This window comes from Lytechinus pictus, chromosome 6 (assembly GCF_037042905.1).
Source record: "Lytechinus pictus isolate F3 Inbred chromosome 6, Lp3.0, whole genome shotgun sequence".
NCBI classification, from domain to species: domain Eukaryota; kingdom Metazoa; phylum Echinodermata; class Echinoidea; order Temnopleuroida; family Toxopneustidae; genus Lytechinus; species Lytechinus pictus.
The window spans coordinates 23,918,973-23,945,748 of NC_087250.1; the positions used below are offsets into that span (position 1 = coordinate 23,918,973).

At 37.2% G+C, this 26,776-nt stretch overlaps 1 protein-coding gene across 1 annotated transcript; it reads left to right on the forward strand.

The window, feature by feature from the left end:
• Positions 1-26,568, forward strand: LOC129263080 (kinesin-like protein KIF27). The gene is made up of 22 exons (XM_064101258.1): positions 1-105; positions 2,749-2,824; positions 3,737-3,874; positions 5,292-5,378; positions 6,696-6,803; positions 7,554-7,686; positions 8,266-8,412; positions 9,355-9,543; positions 9,952-10,175; positions 12,046-12,180; positions 12,663-12,709; positions 14,167-14,404; positions 15,178-15,264; positions 16,218-16,343; positions 16,746-16,904; positions 18,048-18,184; positions 18,848-18,942; positions 19,863-20,025; positions 21,422-21,518; positions 24,024-24,191; positions 24,534-24,677; positions 25,763-26,568. The coding sequence occupies exons 2-22, from the start codon at positions 2,792-2,794 to the stop codon at positions 25,934-25,936; spliced, it is 2,829 nt and encodes a 942-aa protein (XP_063957328.1). The 5' UTR covers positions 1-105; positions 2,749-2,791; the 3' UTR covers positions 25,937-26,568.
• Positions 26,569-26,776: the final 208 nt, after the last annotated feature.

A 26,776-nucleotide genomic window follows, 5' to 3' on the forward strand; every position in this document is an offset into this window, starting at 1 on the left:
AGATTTCGCGTCATCTCGCCTAGCAAACGTATGACTATGACTCACCAAGCATCAAAAGGTGACATTTATTTATATCATTGTGGCATTCCAGAGCATAAATCATTGGTAATATGTTTATAGTTTATTCTAATTGTTTAATTTCATGCTTTGAGCTAGTTACAGCAAACCAATTCGTGCATTTAACGACTAAAAGTGTTTACTTTACTTGTCTTAGTTGAACCCACTCGATCGGAGTCGGACTCGGGTAGTCGGACTCTCAGTGGCGGCGCGGCGGCCAACAGCTAACGTTAAACCCGTTGATGACGCTGGGCCGACCCCGCCCCGTCCGTCCGATTATAACTTGGTTACACTTAACGTTACAGGTTAGGTACGTATAGTCACGTATTGTATTACCGGACACTATTATGATTCCGGACGCGCATATTATTATTACTGCGTTCGAAAACATTTTCGTACCGTAAGACTTCCGCAATTCAATTTCACAGAGCAATACATAGAAGTTTAGAACAGGATTGAAAAAACAAGGCGAAAAAATTCATCTTTCACCTTATTTATCTCTAAAATGACAGAAAATGCTTAAAATATCAAATAACATAGTTTTGCATTAACAATTGATATATTTTTTAACGGAAATATGGGTCTGATCTGCCGAATTTCAATCTCGTCCGCTCCTTCGATCGAATGATGAGGTGTGGTGTATTGTGGGTGATCGTCGACGGCTAGTTCTCAAGGTACCCGTGCGCGAGGTTTACCGTGAGTATAGAGCCGTCGACGATCGGCAGCGCATCGATAGAACTTGATGAGTGTCACGATACGAACGAGCATAATATTGGAAAGTTCCATGAAACATGCAGCTAACAAGAAAAAATAAAGTAAGTTATCAAACACGAATTTATTACCAACATCTGCTCAGAATCGATATAAAAACAGCAAACAAAAACTTAGAATTTACTCATGATATGATATAAGAAGAAAAAATCACACAAATTTGTTCTTAAATCATTATAATCAAGAATATCTTTACCCGTCCGGCGCGCGTCCGGAATCATAATGTAATTTGCCACGCACAAAAATAACTGTTTTTCGTGGAGGGGTATGCGGCAAGTGCGATGCAAAGAAAATGGTTGGTAAATATAAAATAATTTTACCATATTCATAATTTTCATAATATTTGGAATAGCAAGTGCGAATTTTTCTTGATTGTATTTCCTCTAGTTGTCATTTTTAAAGCACTGAAATAAAGGTGTCCGGCAATAGGATACACTGCCATACGGTACCGGGCCGGGCCGTTAGCCCTCCGCCTCCGGAACTGAGCTGGCCTGGACCACTCCTAGTACCAATGAGGTCCAAACATTAGCATGTATGGACCTGGTGGTAGCTGGTCGCGAGGTTCAACAAGAGTCAAGAAAAATAATCATCTGTCATGTCTGTGCACTGATAAAAAGATTCAGTGGTTACAAACTGAGCTGGCAGCTACCATTTTTTTATTTAATTGAATGGATGCTTTTGATTTTGAAGCACGCCGTCTCGAGACTCGACGTCTCACTCTCAGTCATTTTGAGTCAAGACTCTGTCTCTATCTCTGTATTCAGCTCCAAATTATGTCTCTTTGACTTTAGGTTGGCCGGATCATGTCCTGGTGGGTCAGCGTTAGCATTGAGGACTCCTTCCTTGATGATATTTAGAAATATTTTTACATAGGCCTAGGCCTATACTTAATTTTACTTTTTCATCCCGGAGCCTTGAAATGCTTGCCATATGCAAACATAACATGACAATTGGCATAAATAATCGAGACTTTTCAACAAGGTCAAGGATGGATTTCCCTAGGAAATTCATATTTAGAGGGTGAAATTGGTTTGTTTCTCTTGATTGTATTTATCTATGAACCTTCATACGCATTAGGGTTTATTGGGGGGTTAAAAATATGTTAGTATAAATAGAAAAAACGAGAGGTTGCTTACCAGACCGATCTCATGTAGATCCCTCAATCCATTTGTAAACACTGCAAATTATACAATAGGCTTGACCCTTGAACTGCTTCGTTATGACGTAGCTTCGATAAGCGGTTTTACAAAATGCCGTTTTGAATAACAATTTATAGATAAAGATTATTATTTAACAAATAATAAAAATTGAAACTTGATTATAAATAATTATTTAGTTGGATAAATATCTCGTTTTGGAGATCACAAACATTGCCCAGATTTTGGCCAGAATGTTGAAATTTTAGGACAAAATGCATGAAATAAAAAGATAGTTGTGCTTTGCGCTCACATTATTTAATTAAGTCTCAGATTATTATATATTCATGTTGATTTATAAGAATAAAGCTTAAAAGTGACTATTAGGACTACCCTTTCAAAGAAACAAACAAAAATCAAGCGGCCGATCAGGGAAAATGTAGCTGAAAAAACTTCCGGGCCCCCCTATTGGCGAAGGCTGGATCCGCCCCTGCAATGTAATAAGATTTGCATTCAAATAAGTTCCCTCGCCTGAGTTAGCTACAGGCCTCCCTCCACAACTAATTTGTAAGAGGCTGGCAACCTAATTTAGTCAAACTTGTACAAATGCAAGAGTGCTTTTTGACTAACAACCATTTGTGTCTAATTGTTTAAGTTTGACCTTGTAATTTATGTTTCTAATAAATTCTTGTTTGAACCTTGAGTTGTGTATAAATAAGATGTTAAGTGTGCTTGATTGTTATTATTATCAATATTAATATCAATAAATTAATATTATTTTCAGGTGTGGGTGATCTATTCATAGATATGACTAAGGATTGAGGAAAATGCAGGAGTGTCCAGTTAAAGTAGCAGTCAGGGTAAGTACTACGGACCGTCCCACAAAAAGGAAGCCGGGGGCCGATTGCACGAAAGGGTCTTTCCAAGGACCGTCTTTCGTGTCGCCCATCTTTTATGATACGCCATGTGAAACGCATTTCAAATAAATTATCTGCAAATATATTTTATTTGTCCGTTAAAATAAACAAAATATTTGTTTATAAAATGATATGATATCTCATGAAATTGTATAAAATTTGATTTAAAAGCAAGCTTACGAATTTTATTTGTTTATCATAAATTTCAGAAACACCCCGCTTATAGCGCATCATAAAAGATGGGCGACACGAAAGACGGTCCTTGGAAAGACCCTTTCGTGCAATCGGCCCCGGGATTCCAAGTTATTTTTGTCTACAGGGCCAAATGATTTATGGTCTTTCATTTACATAATCATGAAATTACATACAAATTGAAGCATTTCTTCTATATTTTAATACCAAATGTGATATGAATAGGGTGAGCTTAAAGTTCATGGGGGGGGGGGGCGCTCACATATAATGGTGGTACATGTATGGGGACGTGCCACTTTGATGACCCCCTTTTTCAGACCTTATTTTCAGTTCTCTAGATACCCGAATCAATGACAAAATTTCCATTCAGAAGCCGCCCCGCACGCAAGACCCCCGTTATGAAACGTCTCAGTTCCTTTGCCCTCCCAAAATTGTCCAGCATCATCATCAATCATCACCATCATCAATCATCATCACCACCATCATCATCATCATCGTCATCATCAATCATCAATCAACATCATCGTCATCATCAATCAACATCAATCATCATCATCGTCATCATCATCATCAATCATCAACCATCATCATCACCATCATCATCAGTCATCTTGTCTTTATTATCATAATCTTTTACTTTGTATTTTTGTAAAATGCGTTTAGGTTCGCCCTCTGCTAGCCCAAGAGCGTCTTCATCACCATGAGTTATGTGTGAAGGTCAACTCCAAGGCTAATCAGATAGTGGTTGGCAAGGACAGGGCTTTCACCTTTGATCATGTGATGTCATCAAAGACTTCTCAGGTACGATGATCGGTTTCATGACATTTCCTCTGGCGACAATTGCTCCGCTCAAAATTCAAAACACTCATCAAATGACCAACTTCAACCCTGGGTTTAAAACCATACCCTACCCTAAACCTAACATAAACTCCTAATGCAATTCTTACCCTAAACCTACATCTTAGATGAAATTAAGCCCGCAGCAATTGTCGCAGGAACAAATGTCCTGTCACATTGGTTCTATTTCAGTTCAGTTCAATTCATTTATTTCCATTTCAAAATCACAGGATAAACAACATTTTATAAAGTCTGTCACATAAACATACCTGTATATATACACGTGTTTCCCATTATAAAGGAAATACAGAAGTTAAACCCCAAAGTTGAGTTTGTCAAGATATCTTCCCCTAAATCAATTCAACAAACATTTAATTGAAATAGTTAAGGAATTTGAAAATTCTTTACAATAAGTCATTTTGAAAGTTGCTGTAGAGCAACTTTTCACAGATAATGACATTTCCTTTGCTCAAAATGGATAGTACTCTATTAAACATTATTTTTAAAAAGAAGATGTTTGAGTTAAGTTTGATAGACGTGTATGAATCAGGTAAGAATTATTTACATCCAGGACCGACCTTTTACATCACCATCCGAAAGACATGACCAGGGCTCAAACCTCAAACGTCTGCATCAATTTGTAACTTCCCCAATGTAGCTTGAATTACAGGCGCACGCCACAACACCCAGTTTGCCTGGTATAGCAATAAAGAGTCAAACTCGATATTTTTCTTTTATAGTTCCCTTTATTGAAACACTAAATCATTATTTATTTATTAAAACATCTTTCAACAGGATAAAACATTAATCAGCTCGCAGGCTGTTTGACATAATGGTCCTGCATAAAGAGAGAAATACATACATTAAAAGGAAAGATTACAAATAATTATGAATAATTATATACAGCAAAACTAAAATTCAAATAATGCTAAAAGTGAAACATCAGAAAGAAAAAACAACAAACAGTGAGATTTGTCTTATAGTAAGATAAAGAAGTGAAGGAAAAAGAAAGAGGTTTTATACATCGATATGAAATCATGTTAAAACAGAAATAGGCCTCAATATAAAGAATAAATAAAGAACAAATAAAGAATATTAATACTGATAAGCAGTGCCATAATTATGATAATTGATAAAAATTAGATGTGTATTCGTGGGTAATCATGCTAAAAATGACAATACTATAAGTATATACGAACGAAAATAGAAAAGTAAAAAAAAATTCTTATTGATCCATGTAAGAAGTAATTCAAGCTTCTTTTAAAATATCACTCTTTATCTTACGTAAACTGCATTTGCATATCTCCTTGAATTATTACATTGTAGTTTGTACTTATTTTACACAAATAATAAAATGTTTTTGTTTATTTCTGCTTTATAGGAATTAATCTATCAAACCTGTGTCGACAACCTCATCTCCAGTTTCTTTGAGGGCTACAATGCAACAGTATTTGCATATGGCCAAACGGTATGTACCCTATCATCGTGTATCTAATTTTATGTATGAAATAGTTTGTAGTTAGCAACCTCTGCTCCAGGATTGTATGTGGTACTGTTTGATAATGCTAGCGATTCTAAAGGGGAAGAAAATGCTTTTATTTTATCTTCAGTATTTCCAGGCAAATCATTTCACACCTGCTCCTGAAAAAAAAAAATTGTCATCGTGGACCAGTAAAACTTGAATTTTATGCATTAAAAAAAAAATTATATTAGCTTTCTTAATCTTTGATGGATTTTCCTCAAAACTTCATCAATATTTGTATAATACAATTTTTGTCAGGGTGAACTTCCCACTTTAAGTGGGTGACTTGGGTAATATTTTGCAAAGTACTTGTCAGTGATTTGCACTAATTAATTTGCTCTGTGTCATCAGATAGCTTTCAGTAGCTTCTATCCATTGTTAGTGAAAATCACTGACTATTTTAAAATGTTTTTTTTTTGTTTCATGAAATATCCCCACATCGTTAGCTTTGGCTAGAATTGGATGCAGACCTGTCTAAAACACTTGTGCAACTATGAGAATAAAGAGTTTCAAACTCTACACATTCTGAGCATATTTTTATTACATTGGTGACTTTTCTTTGATTCTATAAAGTTTATGGTTCTAATTCATGAGCAATTTCTCTCTGTCCCTCTCTTACTGTTTGTATGTTTCTCTCTCTTTCTGTCTGTCTTTCTCTCTCTCTGCCCCCTTCATTCTCTATCTCTTTATTTTAAAATGATACTGGCTCACATTCCCAGATATGGTTAGCCAACTGTACCATAATTGATTATATTCATTTCAATTCATTTTCACTATGATCTAAGTTTGCTGTAATGTTCGTTTCTAATTCATGATAAATAATTTCCAAGATAACATATGCCCATGAAAGAAAATAGGCCCGTATTCTGAAGTTGGGTTTAACTTAGACCATGGTCTAACTCTGTGCTAGAATTATGGCTAGCCAAATGTTTCAAAATTTTGTTTACGGTGAATGCTTCTCATGTTTACTGTGCTCTTTACTAATTCTTTAATGGTGAAGACAACTTTTTTACTTATCCTTCCCAGGCAGTTAATAATGTTTTGGGAGTCAAATGAGCTGATACATTGACCTCTACTGTTATAGATTTATGTAACAACTGGCTTTCCATAGTTAAACCACAACTTAAAACCAGAGTTCGAATTAAACCTGACTTCAGAATACGGGCCATAGTGTACTGTGAAACCACTGCACTCTTATTCTTTGCCATGGAAACCTTCAGAAGTTATAAATAGTTTTCAATCGTGTATTTTCTTCACTTCAAGGGATCTGGTAAAACATTCACCATCGGTGGCGCTGATGTCATCAACATCCCTGAGAATGAGCAAGGCATTATACCGAGGGCCGTAGGTCACATCTTCGATAATATCAGGGTAAGGACTTAACTTATTTAGATGGAGCCAGAGGCATTATGTTCGTGGGTCGTCTGTCTGTCCGTCCCATTTTTGTTTTTGTGAAAACTCAAGAACCCTTCAACAGATTGATTCCATATTTAGATTATATATGTATATGACCATAAACTGATTAGTGTGTGTGTGGGGGGTATGGAGTATAAAGTCATTTGTAAGTCATTAGGTATGCTTGTATACTGCTAATCGCAGTCCTCCCAATAATAAATAAATAAATATTGAATTTAAAAGCATTAATTTCATTGTTTTCTGCATCCTTCTGTTATGAAATCCTAAATCCTCCTCAGCAGAGAAAACAGGGTTCGGACTATTTTGCCCCTAAAAGGGCCCTGGAAATTGAAAGAAGAACCCCAGAAAATTCCCAATCACTGCAACGCTAAAGTTTATCCAATGTTGCATATTTATACAGTAGGTTGTGAAAAGTAGCCCATGAAAATGATATCATTTTTTTTAAAGCCTGCTTCACCGTATCATCTATTACAGAGCTACCAAGTAGTAAAGATTTTCCATATTTTGTACTGAAAAATTAGAATACTGATGGTTTCATGCAAAATACTGATTTCTATAAAAGTTCTAGCTTTATGTGTTATCCTATGGTATTTCTTAGAAAAGTCTGATTTCCTAACCAAAATAATGATTTTTCAGCTTTTAAAATGGTGGAATGTTCTTATTCAGGTCTTTGTACTTAGTTTCTTTCTGTCTATTTCTCTGCAGAATAACCACAACCGTGATTTCACAATCCATGTGTCTTACATCGAGGTTTATAAAGAAGATTTGAGAGATCTATTGGACATGGAGACTAGCAGTAAAGATATGCATATCAGAGAAGATGACCAGGGAAATACAGGTTAGAGAGAGAGAGAGAGACAGAGAGATATACAGAGAGCATCAGAGCGTGCAAATAATAATAATAATATAGGGTATTTATATTGCGCACATATCCACCTTGTTAGGTGCTCAAGGCGCTCCTATATTGCCCGGCTAAGCTAGGCTTTCACAGCGCACACAGCTTTTTGAGGAATTACTTCCTACCGCTACTCATTTACCTCACCTTGGTTGAGTGCAGCGCACTGTGGGTCAGTTTCTTGCTGAAGGAAATTATGCCATGGCTGGGATTTGAACCCACGACCCTCTGTTTCAAAGTCCGGAGACTAATCCACTGGGCCACAATGCTCCAAAAGATTGAGATAGAAACACCATAAGAGAAAGGAATAGAGAAAATGATAGAAACAGATAGAGGAAGAGAGAAAGAAAGTGCAAAAGAAAGGGAATTTGAGAGTGAATGGGTGGGCAAGATTTAGAAAGATGATTAATAAAACCAACTGGATATGTAAATCTTTCTAGAAATAAAGTGAAAAACTTTATTTTTTTCTCATAGTTTTTCATAATCGATTTTCATCATCATTTTGTTAAATTTGATTCCTAGTTATCCTTGGTGCGTCGGAGGTCCCATGTAGTTGTTTAGATGATGTCCTACGTTGCCTGGAGATAGGCTCCGCCCACAGACACACAGGAGCTACTAACATGAACGAGCATTCCAGTCGATCACATTCCATCTTTACTATCCTCATGGGTGAGTTTGTGCAATACTCTCTTTTTGACCTTGTTGCATGTGATTACAACAATTTCCTAGTCAGTAAAACTAAAAGAAGATATACATTGTTTAGGTGATAGAATTCAACTGCTCTCATTTGAATTGAATTTAATTGAATGTATTTATTGTCCTGTGTAGAAAATTCCTTTCACATCGGGTTTACAAAATAACAAATACATATGCACATACACAGAATGAATAGACTTACAATACCGTGGGATTGCATACACATACAAAATGCCTTATACGTTATTTCAAGTATAATTGCAGATATATAAATTAATTGATTATTCAAGTATTAATTGATTTGTGATTCCATCTCCAGCCAGAATACGCGGGTGGGGGGAGGGGGGGGGGTGGAACGAGTATTGCGAGGAAGGTAAATTAAAGGTGAAGGAGTATTCAAAAGGGGCGGGGTTAATTACCTCATAGTAAGCTAAGTACAATTCCCCGTTCTATCTGATAACTGTATATTAAAGACATGTTGAGAATTGGGGACGAATGACTGCCTAAAACGTCCTCTGTTAGTACGGGAGACACAGAGGCGAACACCAGACCTATTGAAGTTATTGTGACCTGAGCAAGACATTTCTGTAGACTAAAGATAAAACCTTCCAGTGTAAGATATTCCATTATCAAGCTATTGAAGGTATCATTCAGACCAGAGATGATAATCCTTCCCTCTCTCAGTGCAAAATCTTCAGTATAAGGCTATTATTTTTTTTTTGCTGTTGCACGCCACGTGGTTTCATTCAGAACAGAGATATAAAAAAAAAATCCTCCCATAATAACCCTATTATTTTCCAATAGTGTATATATGGTTTCAATCAGATAAGTGATAAATAAGAGAAGGCCACTTCTAGTGTGAAATGCCCCTTTATAATCAATTATAACTCTACTGCTTTACATGGTATCATTCAGACCAGAGATGGAGGGCTAGTGCAAACTCACCCTCCTCCTCTCCTGTCATCTCCCCTCGTGGCGAGGATGAACTCTCCGACGATGATGACAGCCACGACTACCATTTCATGTCAGCAAAGTTCCATTTCGTTGACCTTGCTGGATCCGAGAGGGCCCATCGTACCGGCAATGCAGGGGAGAGGTTCAAAGGTTAGTACGCGATGTAGTTCATGCGTAGAAGAATAATTATCTATTAACCAAGGATATACTCGAGGCCAAAGTTTGCATAGAAAATAAGTATGTCTGTTAATTTGGTCAAGTTCAATGGGTGATTTCAGGTTCAGTGTTGATCTTTTTGGTGTTGGTGTTAGGTCATTTATTTATATAACCATAACACCAAACATAAAATGAATTTGGTCCCGAAAAGTCACTCATTAGGTGTTGAGCCGTAAATATTGTGATTCGTATCATGTTTGTAAACTTAGAATAGGTTTTGGAGCAAGGAAACACGATCCAAAACGTGCTTCCAAATTCAACAGCATCACCAACATAAACACCGGACCTGATATCACCCATTAACTCATCATAACCTCTGACTTTCTTTCCTTAATCCATCAGAGTCTGTGTACATCAACAGTGGTCTGCTGTCATTGGGCAACGTGATCAGCGCCCTCAGTGACCCAAAGAGGAAAGCCACGCACATTCCGTACCGTGATTCTAAGATCACGCGACTCCTGAAGGACTCGTTGGGCGGGAATGCCAAGACGTGCATGATCACCTGTATCAGTCCTTCAGCCGTTAATTTTGACGAGACGCTGAATTCGCTGAAGTATGCAAATAGGGTGAGTTCATGTGGAAAGAAATGATACGAATAGCATTATTCAGCTCTCTTATAGCACTTAAATCATCAACGACATTCCTGAGCATTTTACAGGTATATTATTACATTTCCCCAGTAATGCGGCGTGTTTCTACAGAGAATCGTTAAACAGTATTACCCGCTTTAAGTATCCAGAATTCTGTAAATCTTCCCTGTTGAAACAGACGCAATGCGGTTTATCGGTAAGCTGCATTGCGCAAAATAGAGTGAAAAAATATATAAGGCTTTGAGAAAGTACAGTGGAATTATTTATCCGAGGTTGGTCTGGCAATTACTATTTTTCTCGATTCGCCCCAAGGGAAATATAGTAATTTTGCCAGTCCAACCAAGATTGATAATTCCCACTATGCTTTCGAATGAAACGCCTGATATATTTGTTTTATATCCTACTTTTAATAATTTATAACCAAAATCTATGCGCTGAGCTTGCAAAGTTCGGTTACTTGTGTTGAATTACCTACTTTTCTCCGAGCCACCGCGCTCAGCGGAACGCAGATTATTGCCTGCGCCGACGCATCACAGGACTTGCCCGGGAGAGAGAGAGCTCGCTGGCCGGTGCGCCCGAGAGTTTAGCTAAATATCCAGTTTTCTGAAATAATGATGTCAAAATATTGGTATAGCAAAAAATATATCGAGGTCTGACGTCATGCAACATCATAGTTTAAATATATTTGGTCACATGATGCTATTTGAACCAATCAGTATACAGGATTCAATCAAGGTAGGATATAATTTGTCATAACCACCTCTGGGAGGTGGTTATTACCATGTTCCGCGACGCGGAATGTGAGTTAATCTGATTATTCGCTCTGTAGACACAGGTTAAAAGGGAGATACGGTTTTTCGATTCCGGAAAAGATAAACAGTTTTTTAACGATTCTCTCTAGAAACACACCAAATAATTTCTGGCTTGCCCACCCACCCACTCCCTTGGGGGCATTCCCACAAGAGTTCTAAGACTCAATTGCTAGGCATACTACTTAGGGTAACCATTCAACACCTGGGTGGAGAATTGCAAATTGTGGATTGATGCCTTGCCGAAGGATGCTATGCCGTGGTGGGATTCGAACACGCAACCCTCTTATTACAAGGCAAGGGTCAGAACCGATAAAACACGACTTTCCCGCGGTGACATGCAGTGAACCCTTTGTATATAAAGACCAGCCAAGGAAGACAAGACAGTTCCATGACATTTGCTCCGGCGACAATTGCTCTGCTCTAAATTTTGCACACTAATCGAATAGCCATCTTCAAATCTGGGTTTAAAAATATACTATACCATAAACCTAACCCTATTGCGACCCTTACCCTAACCCTACATCTTAGACGAAATTAAGCCCAGAGCAATCGTCGCAGGAGCAAATGTTGTGTCACCGACATGACAAATGGTCTTTGAGAGCAGGGGCCCGTTTCATCAAGGACTTGCAACTGTTGTAACTTTGCCAATATGGCAACTACCATGGTAACCTTGATTCTGATTGGCTGCTTAGCCCTGTTACCATGGTAGTTGCCAGTATGGCAAAGTTACAACAGTTGTTAATCCTTTATGAAACGGCCCCAGGTCGACTTTAAGGACATGTTCCTGTAATACATGTTGTGATTGGGAACATTTTTTTTTGTTTTCAAAGCCGTCAGTTGAAAAAAAAAGATGCCCTTTGATCAGTCTTTATAAAGCGATGTGTTTTGGCATCCTGTATTGTAACTACCTTGGTAACCTTGATTGTGATTGGCTGTTGAGTCCTGTTACCATGGTAGTTGCCATAATTACAAAGATACCAAAGTCTTTACGAATGGGGCCCCTGAACTTGACTTTTCTCTCTTTTTCAATTCAGGCTCGGAATATCAAGAACAAACCAATCGTGAACAAGGACAAGCAGGCGACCCGAATAGCTGAAATGCAGACCGAGATACAGGCTTTAAGGGATGAACTACAAAGGCATAGACTGTCGACAGCTAACACTGAATCGGTGAGTGGATAAAGACACATGGTTTTAGAGACGAGCTACAAATTCATAATCTCACTACAGCTAGTACTGAATTAAAGAAAATGAACTTGTTGGTTTTATTTTCTAAATCTTCTGTATGAAGACAAAGTTTTCTATTCACATTTTTCTGAGGATTCATGAAGGTCCTTGGAAGAAGGATATCTTATCTTTGAATGTTACACATTAGTCTTCAAGTACAGACTCATATTTGACACTTAAACCAATATTATACCATGTCTCAAGGGAAGACTAGATGCTGAAGGCTCTGTTTGTAGCCAGCCACAGTACATAGTGAATCTAGTCTCACTTCTTCAGACTCTGCATTATGCACTTTGCTTTAAATATTGTGAAAACCAAAGGTCTGTACCTGCAGACAAGTTACACACCTCCACGAGAAGTGCTTTTAATTGTTCTTAACTCATTATTATTAACTCATGTTCATTATTTTTGTTTTCTTTTAACAGGGACTAGATACAGTACGAGTGCAAGATCTGGAAGAGCAAATTGCTAGGTAAGATGGGCTATATAGCTCCGGATTGGAATGAAACTTAAAGGTCAAGTCCACCTCAGAAAATAGTTGATTTGAATCAATAGAGAAAAATCAGACAAGCATTATGCTGAAATTTCATCAAAATTGGATGTAAAATAAGAAAGTTATGACATTTTAAAGTTTCACTTATTTTTTACAAAATGTTATATGCACAATTTAGTCACATGCAAACGAGAGAATCGATGATGTCCCACACTCTCTATTTCTTTTGTTTTTTATTGTTCGAATTATACATTATTTCAATTTTTGCAGATTTGACAATGAGGACCAACTTGACTGAATCATAAAATGTTAAGCAATGGTAATTCAACATGTTCAGGGAGAAATAAAACTTTGTTTCACAGGACAATGAGGAGAGAATTAGAATATTTCATATATCATTTAATAAAATACAAAAGAAATAGTGAGTGAGTGATGTCATCAGTTCCCTCATTTGCATACCGACCAGGATGTGCATATAACTGTTTTGTGAAATTAAGCGAAACTTTGAAATGTCATAACTTTCTTATTTTACATCCAATTTTGATGAAATTTTCAGTGTTATGCTCGTTGGATTTTTCTCTTTTTATTCAAATCAACTTTATTTTGGGGTGGACTTGTCCTTAATAAAAAAGGATGATTGTAACTATTTGCTACCTTTTTAAACACATCTTTATCACGTTAATTCATGAAAGAGTGTGATCCGATTCCATTCAGCTTTCATTCTCAAGTCCAGCCCCCCACCTGCCCCTTCCCCCTTAAAAGATTCCAAGAGCTATGAGTGATAAGTCTCTCTGCTTAAAAACATAGGTTCACTTTTCAAGTTTAACTTACTTATTTAAAAACCTCCAGAACTTTGATATGTGTCTTATATGATATTTTTCGTATGGATGACAAAATACTCCCAGAAAGAAGAAGAAAAAAAATCAAATTTGTGCAGACACTTCCCAAGATTTGTGTGAGTGAAATATCATTTTATTTTGGTTTATGGTTACTCTCGTAGGAACTTAGCATGACAGCGTTTTGCTGGTAAACGCCAAGCTGGTATATAACCAATTACATAGGAAACGTTAATCAGTCATAGTGGAGACCTTATAGATGATAGATATTACTCTCGGGCCTTTTTACCAAAGTGGAGACAATGGCAGAGTGGGGATTCGAACCCACAACCTTGTGATTATGAGTCCAATGCTGTATCACCGCTAGACTACATCTCCTGGGGACTGTAACATAGTATATGAAATAATATTGTAACAGTGTTTCTGGTCACTTAATTTTTATCTTTTTTGAATGACTAAATAATGATATTCGGGAGAATTTTTTTTTTCAGGGCTTCGTTTTTATAACATATCACAGACACAGGTGACAAGGGGGACCTTGCAGCTCAGTTTTTTTTAAAAGTCGAATCGTTTTTAATTAATGCCTTTTTAATCGCACAGATATCGGAATGAGCTGTCTCACTTCCGTGTCTGCACAGACGAGGCCTCCAAGATCTTCTCTGGCTTCCAGGACAGCGATCGTCTGACCAAAGCCCAGCAGACCGCGGTCAATAACTGGATGGACCTGGCCAATGAGATGAAAGATGCCTTACGGTCGGCCACGCCCCTTGACCCCGCCCAGTTTGGACCGGTAGAAGGACAGGAGAAGATCTGGGAGTTAGAAAGCAAACTCAAACAGGTGAGAGCCTTGTGGCCCAGTGGATTAGTCTCCAGACTTTGAAACAGGGGTTTTGGGTTCAAATCCCAGCCATGGCGTAGTTTCCTTCAGCACCCCCATTGTGCAGCACTCAACCCAGGTGGGTGTTTTATAAAGCTGTTCGTAAGATACGAATGACTTTACGCACGACTGGTGATCCTTTCTTGTTCTATGTGATATCCCTAGGTAAGTGAGTTATGACCTAAGAACGTGTTCCAGTCGTGCGTAAAGTCGTGCGTAACTATACAAACAGCTTTATGAAACACCCACCTGGTGAGGTGAATGAGTACCTGGCCGTTAATTGCTTGTGTGCAATAAGGCCACCTGGCTAAAGCAGGGGTAATAATATCCTCGTCCTTTGGAAGTGCATAGAGATGTTATATCATTGGAAGATAAAGGTGAAACAAGAACTGTTTGAGCAATGTATTTTCAGGGCCCCGTCGTTTAAAGAGTTGTGATTGATCTGATCAACCACAACTATGGAAAGCCTGCAACATCAACATCTAAAATGCATGGTTATTTAAATTATTTTTTAAGATATGATGTGTATTCATACATTCATTATTTTCTTGACAATTCAGTGTACTTCTCTTTGTTCACAGAGTACATTGAGGAAATTTTCTGAAGAAAAAATGATGACATTGATGGATTTCCATATAGTTGACGTTGATTGGAACAATCATAACTTTGTAAGACGGGGTCCTGATTGATGGCATGCTCTTGTCTGATAATCTATTTTTTATTTTTTTCCCCAGGCATTGGCTGATCTAGCGAGTGATGAACAGATATTTGCTGATAAGAGAAGAGAAAATGAAGATCTTTTAGCCAGACTCCAAGATATGGTATGAGAAAATAGACGTACGGGGGTGAAAAATACATGATATTTATTCCAGGGGGGTGTTTCACAAAGATTTAAGTATGACTTAAGTCACACTTAAATGCCTACGCGTACATGATATGGAAAGCGGGATCTTATTGATAGATACGCAGTAGTGCGTGCCTTTTCACTACGGTATGAAAGAGCCTTTCATACCGTACGAAACTCGGTATTTAAATGCGACTCTAAGTCATACTTAAATCTTTGTGAAACACCCCCTGGATCTTTTAAAATTTAATTTATTCAAATGCATGTGAAAGTGTTAACACTGAAATTTAAAAGAAAATGATTACATAATGAATGAAGGTAAAAAGAAAGACAGAATGAAAAAAAAAGAGGAGTAAAAAATGAATACTTTTCAAAACATAAATATGTAATGTTTCTTTGTTCTTTTACTGAGGTACATGTATCTTGTACTTATATTTATTTTTTCCCTTCTTTCTTAGCGCTTTGAAAGTTATGAATAAAGTGCTTTATAAAATTTGTATATTATTATTATTATTATTAATGAACATTAAATGAAAAATATAATAGACTGAAAAGTGCAAGTTTGTATTGTTCCTGAGCTATAATTAGATTCATTCATTAAATGGGCATCATTCCAGTTAAATCCAAATACTAAACAAAATTTGAATCATGTTCCTTTTACACGAGTGTAGCACAATTTGACCATCCTGTTATTTTCTAAAAACATTTGGCTATTTTTCAAATTTCAGACTGGAACTACTTCAAAATGATTCTCTGTTGTGTTTTCTTTTTCCAACTAAATAGAACAAAGGCATAAACAATTATTCCAAATTTTGTCGCTATTTTCTATCTCGTTTGGAGTAGTTCTGCTCTTGTTTGATTGAGTGTAATGACACAGTGTTTTATTAACAATGGTTTTGTTTAAAAAATGTAATAATAATTTTTTTGCAGGAATCTGAAAGAGATCGTTGCTCCAATGAACTAGAGAGGGCGCTAGATAATGTCCATCGTCTAGAGGGCGCCCTCATTGAACAGCAGACTAAAATCACAGAGCTTCAGTCCCAGTTAGGTCATGAGGTAAGGCTCCTGTCTTTATCTCATTCTGAAAGAAATGTGTGTTTCATGAAAGGACTTGTCAGACGTTTTATCAAGTCTCATTTTATCCGATAAGTCCCATTTTATCAGACAGTAACCATAGTAACAATCAGTCTCATGGAAAATAGTTCTGTCTTGTGTTATGTGTCCTTAAATCTTTGTTAGACAACTTAATAATGATGTACATGTAGCTATTGATAATAATAATAATAATAATATCCAAGTCCTTTGGAAGCACATAGAGACATTATTCATAATGTGATATGCGCTATACAAGAACTGTATATTATTATTATTATCATGTAGCTATTTATTGTATTTATTTATGATTGTCATTGTAATTCATTTTCTTAATGTGATAATTTAATCTTGTTTTCCCCACAGAGTGTTGGTGGTGGAGTTTTCGAGCTGCCATTGGCTACCAGTAGAAGAGCTATGTCAGTACCTCCTCATGCAATGAGGACCAAATCGGCCTCGGGGAGTAACACAGCGAGAGATAAAGTTAGACCAGAGTCTAGGAGACTACATACCAGTCCACCTTTGGTATGGAGGTTTATTTTGTAGATTTGTCATCTTTTATTCTTATGGTTTGGAATGAAAATGAACAATTTTTACTAAGGTAGTGGTGATGATTTTGAGGAGGAAGATGGTGATGGTGATGGTGATGATAGTGATGATGATGATGGTGATGATGATGATGATGATGGTGATGAGAATGATGATGATGATGATGATGATGATGATGAGATTGATGATGATGATGATGGTGGTGATGATGATGGTGAGGATGATATTGATGATGATGATGATGATGGTGGTGACGATGGGGATGGTGATGATGGTAATGGTAATGGCATTGATGATGATGGTTATGATGATGGTGATGATAGTGATGATGATGATGATGATGATGATGATGAGAATGATGAGTGAAAATTGTAATGATGACTTTGGTCATGGTTGTGTTTTGTTTAGTTTATGATTTTGGTTTTGATGATTATTATGATTATTTACAGTTACTTTCTCACCTTGGAAAATTGGAAAATATATAATTTCCTGACCTTCTTTGTTCCTACTAAGTTTAGTTCTCTCTTGATTATGATGATGATGATGATAACCATGGTAGTGATGATTATGATGATTTTAGTCATGTCAAATTTGACATATAATATCTATTCCTATCTTTTTTTGTTCTTGATACAGTTCTCTCTTAAATATACTAATGAATTTAATCCGTAGTGATGATGATGTTATTCATGGCAGATTTGGAATATGGAGGGAATAATTTTGCTTACCAAATTTGATTTTTTGCTCATAAAGAGAAAAGTTCTCAACCTTGTGTACAGTCCTATATAAAAACATCTGCTACACTAAAGACTTTTTGTGTATAGCATTCTTTAACATTGTGGAGCAAATTGCGATGCAATATCAGATAAATGATTAGCTGAATATGATAATAATAATAATAATAATAGTCAGTTCTTGTATAGCGCATAACACATTATGAATAACGTCTCTATGCGCTTCCAAAGGACTTGGATATTATTACCCTGGCTGTAGCTCAAGCAGCTTTTACGCGCTCGTCATTTCAAGGAATAAATTCCTGCCAGGTACCCATTCACCTCACCTGGGTTGAGTGCAGCACAATGTGGTATCAATTCCTGTCTTTCTTTGTTCTTGGTGCAGTTCTCTCTTGAAAGGATAGTCCAAGGTTTCCGAGCGAGAAGCCAACTTCTCATCCGGCAGCTTGAAGACAATGACGCCGTCCTTCAGGAGAACCTTACAGACAGCAGTGGACCAGAAGACTCGGATACAGAAAACAAGTAAGACACTCTAAGTATTGTTTAGTCCCAGGTAGTCATATTCATGTCTTTGGTCATGCAATACATGTGGTCCCAGATACCTATTTTAATGTTGTATTCTTTAGCAGTGTGTATTGTCCCATATATGCCTATTTGTAAATTGACCAGTTCGAATGTTTGGTTATTCGAGCATATGAAGATAATGAAAGTTTATTTGATTATTGGAATTAAGACAGAGAAGCTTATGAATATTAAACAAATGGGGAATGTCTTCTAGATTGGGGGCCTAACACCCAAAGTCCCCTCTTTAACATTTTTTGTGATAAATCTGCAACATGAAATATTTGTGCCCCAGTATTTGCGCCACTCGTCCGACGTTTGAGACCTCATTTGCGATCTCTTGGTTCCGAAAAAATTACACAATATGTGCAAATTGCACACACACTTTGGGAAAAATTATACCATTTTATTACCAAGCTTTCATATGGTATGGTCTCATAATTATTGCCCAAGCTGTAGATATGACCCTAAGTCATGCTCTTTGTGAAACACCCTTTGACATAGCATGTATTCACAGCCAGATGTATTCGTGTTGTATATCTAAAAGTGTATGTGGTCCCATATATGCATATTTCTGTGCTCATCTGCCCATCTAAAATAGGAACTCCTATTTTCTTCCTGTAGGGCTTTGGGTCAGACATGGAGTAAGGAAGAGAGAGGAGGGTCCACTGCATCCTCAGCCAGACAGAGAAGAAGAACCCATATCATGAATAACAAAGGTGAGGGCAGCATTTCATAGGCCCGAATTCACAAAGGAGGTTTTGAAAATGCACAGTTGAGTCCATGGTTTTTACCACGTATATTAAAAAAATGTCCATAGCTGATGCTCGCTTTTGTCACAGTGGGCCAAATTGGCGCCTGTTGCCGTGGCTATCCATGCTATTTTATTCATGAGTCCGCAGTTTTGAAGTAATGAGTCCACTCTTCAAACAGTGAACTCATGAATAAAATAGCATATCTAACCATGTAACAGGCATCAATTTGGGGGCATTGTGACAAAGGTGTGCATCAGTATTGGACACTTCTTGCGGTAAATAAGCGCAATTTATACAGGAAATCTACATAAACCATGGGTTCAACCGACGGTTTTTAAAACCACCTTTTTTAATTTGGGCCTTAGGGAGTGTTGCAAGATAATATTTGCAATCAATTGTAAATATTCTGCTGCAATTTCACAGTCGATCAATCTTAGCCTTAGCCAATCAGATTACACTCCTTGTTTCAAGAAGCAGATTAGCAATCAATCATAAATTTGTTATTAATTACAAGACACATGAATGATTTAGGGACCAAAAATAGACTTGCAATTGATCGCAAGTTTCTTGCAACGTCCCATAAGTCAGTTATTTTCACTGAGTATTATGTATACACCTATGTTCCTTTGTTTGATCTTGAATAGTGAATAAAGTGATGATTACAAAAAAATAAGCTGCTGTTACATGGATGATATTCTACTACACCATTTACTAGTAAAAAGGAGAGGAGGCAAAAAACATTGAAAATTGGCATGGTTCAGCAACTTTGTTTTTTGGGGGTGGGGTCAAATTTGAATAAAAGATTGACAAGGGTCAGTTATTTTGGGCCATACACACATCAACTTAATTCATTTCTTATCTTGATATCCCTGTTAAAATCTCAGCTACAAACGGGACCATGGTGAAGCCCAGGGCAGGCCAGGACATCCCTGCTGAGGCGGTCGACCTGAGGTCAAGCGTCGAGGCGGGTCAAGAACGTGTGAAGGCGTCCCAGAGGAACATGCAGGAATCCCATCAGAAACTGAGGGATCTTACATTGAATATCAGGTACAGTTAAAATACAATCTTTATAAGTTAAATGATTGATTTTGTAGGACAAGCCCAACCCAACAAAAAAGTTTATTTAAAGGACAAGTCCACCCCAACAAAAAGTTGATTTGAATAAAAAGAGAAAAATCCAACAAGTATAACACTGAAAATTTCATCAAAATCGGATGTAAAATAAGAAAGTTATGACATTTTTAAGTTTCGCTTAATTAAAAAAAACAGTTATATGCACATCCTGGCTGGTATGCAAATGAGGAGACTATGATGTCATCCACTCACTATTTCTTTTGAATGTTATTATATGAAATATGAATTATTCTAATTTTCTCATCATTATCATGCGAAACAAAGTTTTATTCCTCACTGAATAATGAAATTTCTATTGTTTAAACAATTTAAGGTTCAGTCAAGATGGCCATTATTGTCAAATCTGTAAAAATCGAAATATTGTATAATTCAGACAATACAAAACAAAAGAAATAGTGAGTGATGGTCATGATCGACTGACTCACCTAGTTGTGCATATCACTGTTTTGTGAAAAATAAGCGAAACTTTAAAATGTCATAACTTTCTTATTTTACATCCGATTTTGATGAAATTTTCAGCACTATGCTAGTTTGATTTTTCTTTATCTATTCAAGTCAGCATTTTCCTGGGGTGGACTTGACCTTTAAATAAAGAGAGAAAAATCAAACAAGCATAACACTGAAATTTTCATCAAAATTGGATGTAAAATATGAAAGTTATGACAGTTGGAAGTTTTGCTTAATTTTACAAAACAGTTACATACATGTACATATATATATATATATATATTTATTTACATAGAAGCTCTACTGCTATCTACAGCACCCGCACCGGCTCCTGCATTGCACCCACTTGTTCAGTAATTACCAATCTTAGTCACGAACCCTTTTTATGAGGCCGCCATCAATTACAACTTAACCGCTCACGATGGCGGTTTCCTGCGTTCATTTGTTAATGTTGCTTTTTGTTATTATTAAAATGTGAAGTATATGCCCACACCATTTTTTTTCTAATTATGTATTATGTTTATATTGTATACATTATGGATATTTTTGTATATTGCAAACAATGTAAATATTTTTGATAATGTATTGTGAATGCAGAAATAAAAATAAAACAAATACGTACATCCTTGTCGTTATGCAAATGAGGTACTGATGACGTCACCCTCTCACTTTTTCTTTTCTGTTTTATGTAATAACATTGTGCTATTGTCCCATTCATGAACAGAAGTCTATCAATTTTCCCCAACGAATTTCTGTAATGTGTCTCATATTTCACCCTTCTCTCTTTCTCTCTTCTCCTCTGTCCTCCTCTCTCCTCCTCTCTCTTCATATCCCATCTCTCTTATTCTCTTTCTCATTACAGATTGAAAGAAGAACTGATCCGCGAGTTGGCAAAGACAAGCAAAGATTCTGAGGCAGCCAACAAGAAATACTCCAATAAAATCAAACAGTTGGAAAAGGTTGGATGTTTCCCTATTCAAGCTGTATGGTCCTGGGGGTGATTTACTAAGAGAGTTAAATGTTCCTAAAGGCCACCGGAAACATTACGACTGTTCGCAATCCGATTTTGGAACAAATCGCATTTTGCTCATTTTCTGAAAATGTGAATGGAACATATCATTTTATTTGAGGTTAAAATTAATTGATAGAATACTGATATAACTATTTTTGTCTCACCTGCATAGCAGAGTGAGACTATAGGCGCCGCTTTTCCGACGGCGGCGGCGACGGCGACGGCGACGGCGGCGGCGGCGACGGCGACGGCGGCGGCGACGGCGGCGGCGGCGTCAACACCAAATCTTAACCTGAGGTTAAGTTTTTGAAATGACAGCATAACTTAGAAAGTATATGGACCTAGTTCATGAAACTTGGCCATAAGGTTAATCAAGTATTACTGAACATCCTGCCTGAGTTTCATGTCACATGATCAAGGTCAAAGGTCATTTAGGGTCAATGAACTTAGACCATGTTGGGGGAATCAACATCAAAATCTTAACCTAAGGTTAAGTTTTTGAAATGTCATCATAACTTAGAAAATATATGGACCTAGTTCATGAAACTTATACATAAGGTTAATCAAGTATCACTGAACATCCTGCATGAGTTTCACGTCACATGACCAAGGTCAAAGGTCATTTAGGGTCAATGAACTTTGGCCGAATTGGGGTATTTGTTGAATTACCATCATAACTTTGAAAGTTTATGGATCTGATTCATGAAACTTGGACATAATAGTAATCAAGTATTACTGAACATCCTGTGCAAGTTTCAGGTCACATGATCAAGGTCAAAGGTCATTTAGGGTCAATGAACTTTGGTCAAATTGGGGTATTTGTTGAATTACAGCCATAAATTTGAAAGTGTGTTGGTCTAGTTCATAAAACTTGGACATAATAGTAATCAAGTATCACTGAACATCCTGTGCGAGTTTCAGGTCACATGATCAAGGTCAAAGGTCATGTAAGGTCAAAGAACTTTGGCCACGTTGGGGGTATTTGTTGAATTGCCATCATATCTCTATAAGTGTATTGGTCTAGTTCATAAAACGTGGAAATAAGAGTAACCAAGTATCACTGAACATCTTGTGCGAGTTATAGTAGTTTTCAAAATCAGCACTGCTGCTATATTGAATCGCGTGATGCAGGTGAGACGGCCAGAGGCATTCCACTTGTTAAAGATTGCAAGCCTTTATTTTGGAGTAAAGGCCAAATTAGTTTCAAATCATAGCCAAATGTACGACTGCTATGACGTCATTGCGACTAGATATTAAATTTGCTTTTATTCTAAGAAGGATGATAGCATAGTCACAGATTTGAATATAGGTATTTGTACGATGATTTAGAACATTACACAGAATGTTATTCCAAGTCTCAATATTAGCATCAAATTCTACTACGTTTTATTCTGAAATCGGATCGCAGACCAATTGTAAGGTGTGCAGTCGCCTTAAGAGTCATGCTTAATTGCTGACATGCACATGATTTGTAACACAATCTTATTGATTGATACGCAGCAGTGCATCCTCTCAACATTATCTAACCAGTATCTCTTTATGAAACACCTCCAGATCTAATCATTTTGATTCCGTACAATAAATTGTAAAAATAAGTTCAGCTTGGGCTTTCCAAACTGTTATTACATAAGTCTGACAAGCTCAAATGACAGAGAGATTACAATGCGGAAGTAAATGAACCTTTTGTAAGTGTAAAGATTTGATTTCCCCATGACATTTCACTTGTCGGTCCCGTTATAGGGGGATCGTTTGTTTCCATGGGTAATGTGACACCATCTGGATAAAAAACACATGGTAGAACATGAATTATGACTAGCAGACCTTATTTAATGCCACTAGAAATGCCTAATGGTAAAGTCATGATCTCACTTTCCTTGGCTTGACCGTTTCTCGATGCTAATCAGGCTTTTGTTGCTGGCACACCGAGTTTGCTGTTCACAAATATGTCTGTGTACAGGTATTTCCAATGCTTTTCACAAAGTATGGGGTCAGGAAATAATCCACTCCACATGAAAGGTTTAAGGATGTAGCCAATAGTGTGTGCATATACAAGTCACATGTTCATTTTGTGCGCAGCACTGTGCACGTTGGGTGCATCATTTTTCCCGATAGCGCGTAAAATCTGAGATGCTATCTGAAATACGCTTTCTTTCAAGGAGAGCCTGGTGGCATTTAGGTGTGCATACTAGATACGTGATGATAGAAAGCAGTCTCTCAAAATTTGGAGGGATTCAAAACAACCTTTCCACTACTAATTTACACTGTTGACCCATTTTATGTAACAAACAATGCACATTTCTAAATGATTATGTAATGTAATGACGATTCAAGAATCTCAGGTTTCAAAAGCACTCATACTTTCGCATATGGCAAACATCCCCGAATATGCTATTTCGCGACAACACACTCATAAATGTGCATTATTAGAATAATATTCATTTTGATTTTGTAGGATGCCCAAAAAGCAAGGCAGGAATTGGTTGAAGCAAGACGACACCTTCATGACCTGGGGTCAAAGGGCGAGATGGAAACAAAGGAGAAGAACAAATTAGAAGATGAATATCAGAAGAAGATGGAGAAAGCACATTCAAAGGTCAAAGAACTTATGAAGAAACAACAGGTGAGGATAATGGACGGTTGGATAGATAGATAGATAGACAGATAGACAGATAATGAGATCGATAGATAGACAGATGGGTAGATTGATGGATGGGTGGATGAATGGATGGATGGATTGATGGAAGGATGGATTGATGGAAGGAAGGAGGGATGGAAGGAAGGATGGATGGATAGCAAGAATTTTCTATTGTACTATGATCTTGCTCCCTTTAGCACATTTTCTATCACTTAGTAACATTTTGCATTTTTAGTTTGCACATTTAAATCTGTTCATCAATTAATTTAGTCATTTGTTTTTTCATCAATAAATTGATTATTCATATGATTTATTTTTTTTATCCAGGAATCTGAGAGAGTTCTTAAGTTGCAGACACAAAGAGAGAAGAAAATTGAAGATCTTGAGATCAACGTTGGTCGGATGAAACAACATCAAGAACTACTACAAGCAAGGCTAAGAGAAGAGGGTGAACGAAAGCTAAAACTTGAGGTATGCACCCCTGTTATAGCAATGGTTTAGTCCTTCAGTCTATGTAGTTGATACACTTGTGGATTGTACCATTGCTTCTCTTGGGGGATGTTGGAACATTTTGAGATAAATGTAGAATGAAACAGCATCAAGAGCTACTACAGGTTAGGCTGAGAGTGAACGAAAGCTAAAGACCCCATTGTAGGAATTGATTATTCCTGTAGTTGATATATTTGTGGATTGTACCATTACTTTTCTTACAGATGATGGAATATCTTGAGATTATTGTAGGTCATATTAAACAGCATCAAGAGTTACTATGGACTAGGCTGAAAGAGGAGGGTGAATTAAAAATGAAACTTGAGGTATTCACCCCTCTAATAGGAATGGACTAGTTCTGTGGTCTATATAGTTGATTTGCTAGTGGATTGTAACATTGTTTCTCTTAAGGGGATGATTAAAAACAGTTGAAACTACCACAGGTCATCTGTGTAGAAATAATCTATCCTGAGGCGCACTTTTATTATTATTATCCTGGCTTTTACCTGAGCTGCCTTCCAGTGCTTAGTGCATTCAAGAATTAATTCATTCATCTTCCCTGGGTTGACTGCAGCATCATGGGTAAATTTCTTGCTGAAGGAAAACATACCATGGCTAGGAATCAAACCCATGTCCCTCCGATGAAAAATACGAGTCAAAACCAATAGACCAGGGGCCGATTGCACGAAAGGGTCTTTCCAAGAACTGTCTTTCGTGTCGCCCATCTTTTATGATGCGCTATAAGCGGAGTGTTTCTGAAATTTAGGATAAACAAATAAAATTCAAAAGCTTGCTTACAAATTTTATACAATTTCATGAGATATCACATCTGTTTATTTTAACAGACGAATAAAATATGTTTGCAGATAATTTATTTGAAATGCGTTTCACATGGTGCATCATAAAAAAAGGGCGATGCAAAGACCCTTTCGTGCAATCGGCCCCAGGATGATGTATTTCATTTGCTTGTAAAGTCATGTGTAAATTGAAGAAGAGTCTGTTTGCGTCTAACCCCTGTTGACTGTAAACTGGCTGATTGCTTCTACTTCATATTTTCTTTACCACAGAGAGACCTACAGAGAGATCAGCAGAGAATAAAAGAACTTGAGATAAAGAACGAACAACAACAGAAGATACTCAAAAGGAAAACCGAAGAGGTAATGTCAGAGATTTACCTTCATGTTACTATTTGTTTCACTATGGTTTTATTGTCTCGCCTGCATAGCAAAGTGAGACTATAGGCGCCGCTTTTCCGGGCGGCGGCGGCGTCAACACAGAGCTGCCAAATAGTACGATTTTGTCGTATTCCGTACGATTTTTCACTTAAAATACGACACTAGGATTTTTACAAATAAAATACGATTTTTTAAAAATATAGCTATGGTAAGGCTCGACATAACAGAAATCCACCTCGGGCAATCATTATTGAAAAATGTTAAGTTTTGGTGGCCCGAATCGGGCAACCAATAATTTTCAAAGTAGCGCAATTTTTCTCCCGATTTTGCACCATTTATCAACTTTATACAGTTCAAATTGCAACCAATTCGTCATGCGCCCTTTTTGTTGATCTACACACAAATACACACACACATGACAGTACATAGGCTTACCGCTCTAGCATACAGTAGCTATTATCCAGCCGGCCGGCTGGTGTGCGTGAGCTTTGCATGAAACCACTGCAGCTACATGTAGCTATCTGTGCGCTATCAGCCTATTCAGACTCGGGGAGCTACGATACGAAATGTTGCTGCTAAGATATCTTCCACAGAACTTTGAAAATCTATTTGCAAGCATTAAAAACAGGAATTATGACCTCTCTTTTGACTCAAAAAGACCGATTTCCAAATGTATTAATACACATAAAAACACATAGGTGAGTACATCACAGTCCCATATGTGCATTTGTATGTATGTTGATACTTGGTTTCTTTCGAAGCTGTGTCTTTTCTAGCAAAAAATAAGCAGACAGTTTTTTCCTTTTTGTCTCACCTGCATAGCAGAGTGAGACTATAGGCGCCGCTTTTCCGACGGCGGCGGCGGCGGCGGCGTCAACACCAAATCTTAACCTGAGGTTAAGTTTT

Coding starts and splice junctions, on each gene's coding strand:
- LOC129263080 (XM_064101258.1), top strand. CDS start 2,792: ATGCAGGAGTGTCCAGTTAAAGTAGCAGTCAGG. Junction 16,905..18,047: donor TACATACCAGTCCACCTTTG/GTATGGAGGTTT, acceptor TTCTTGGTGCAG/TTCTCTCTTGAAAGGATAGT. Junction 18,943..19,862: donor CCATATCATGAATAACAAAG/GTGAGGGCAGCA, acceptor TTAAAATCTCAG/CTACAAACGGGACCATGGTG.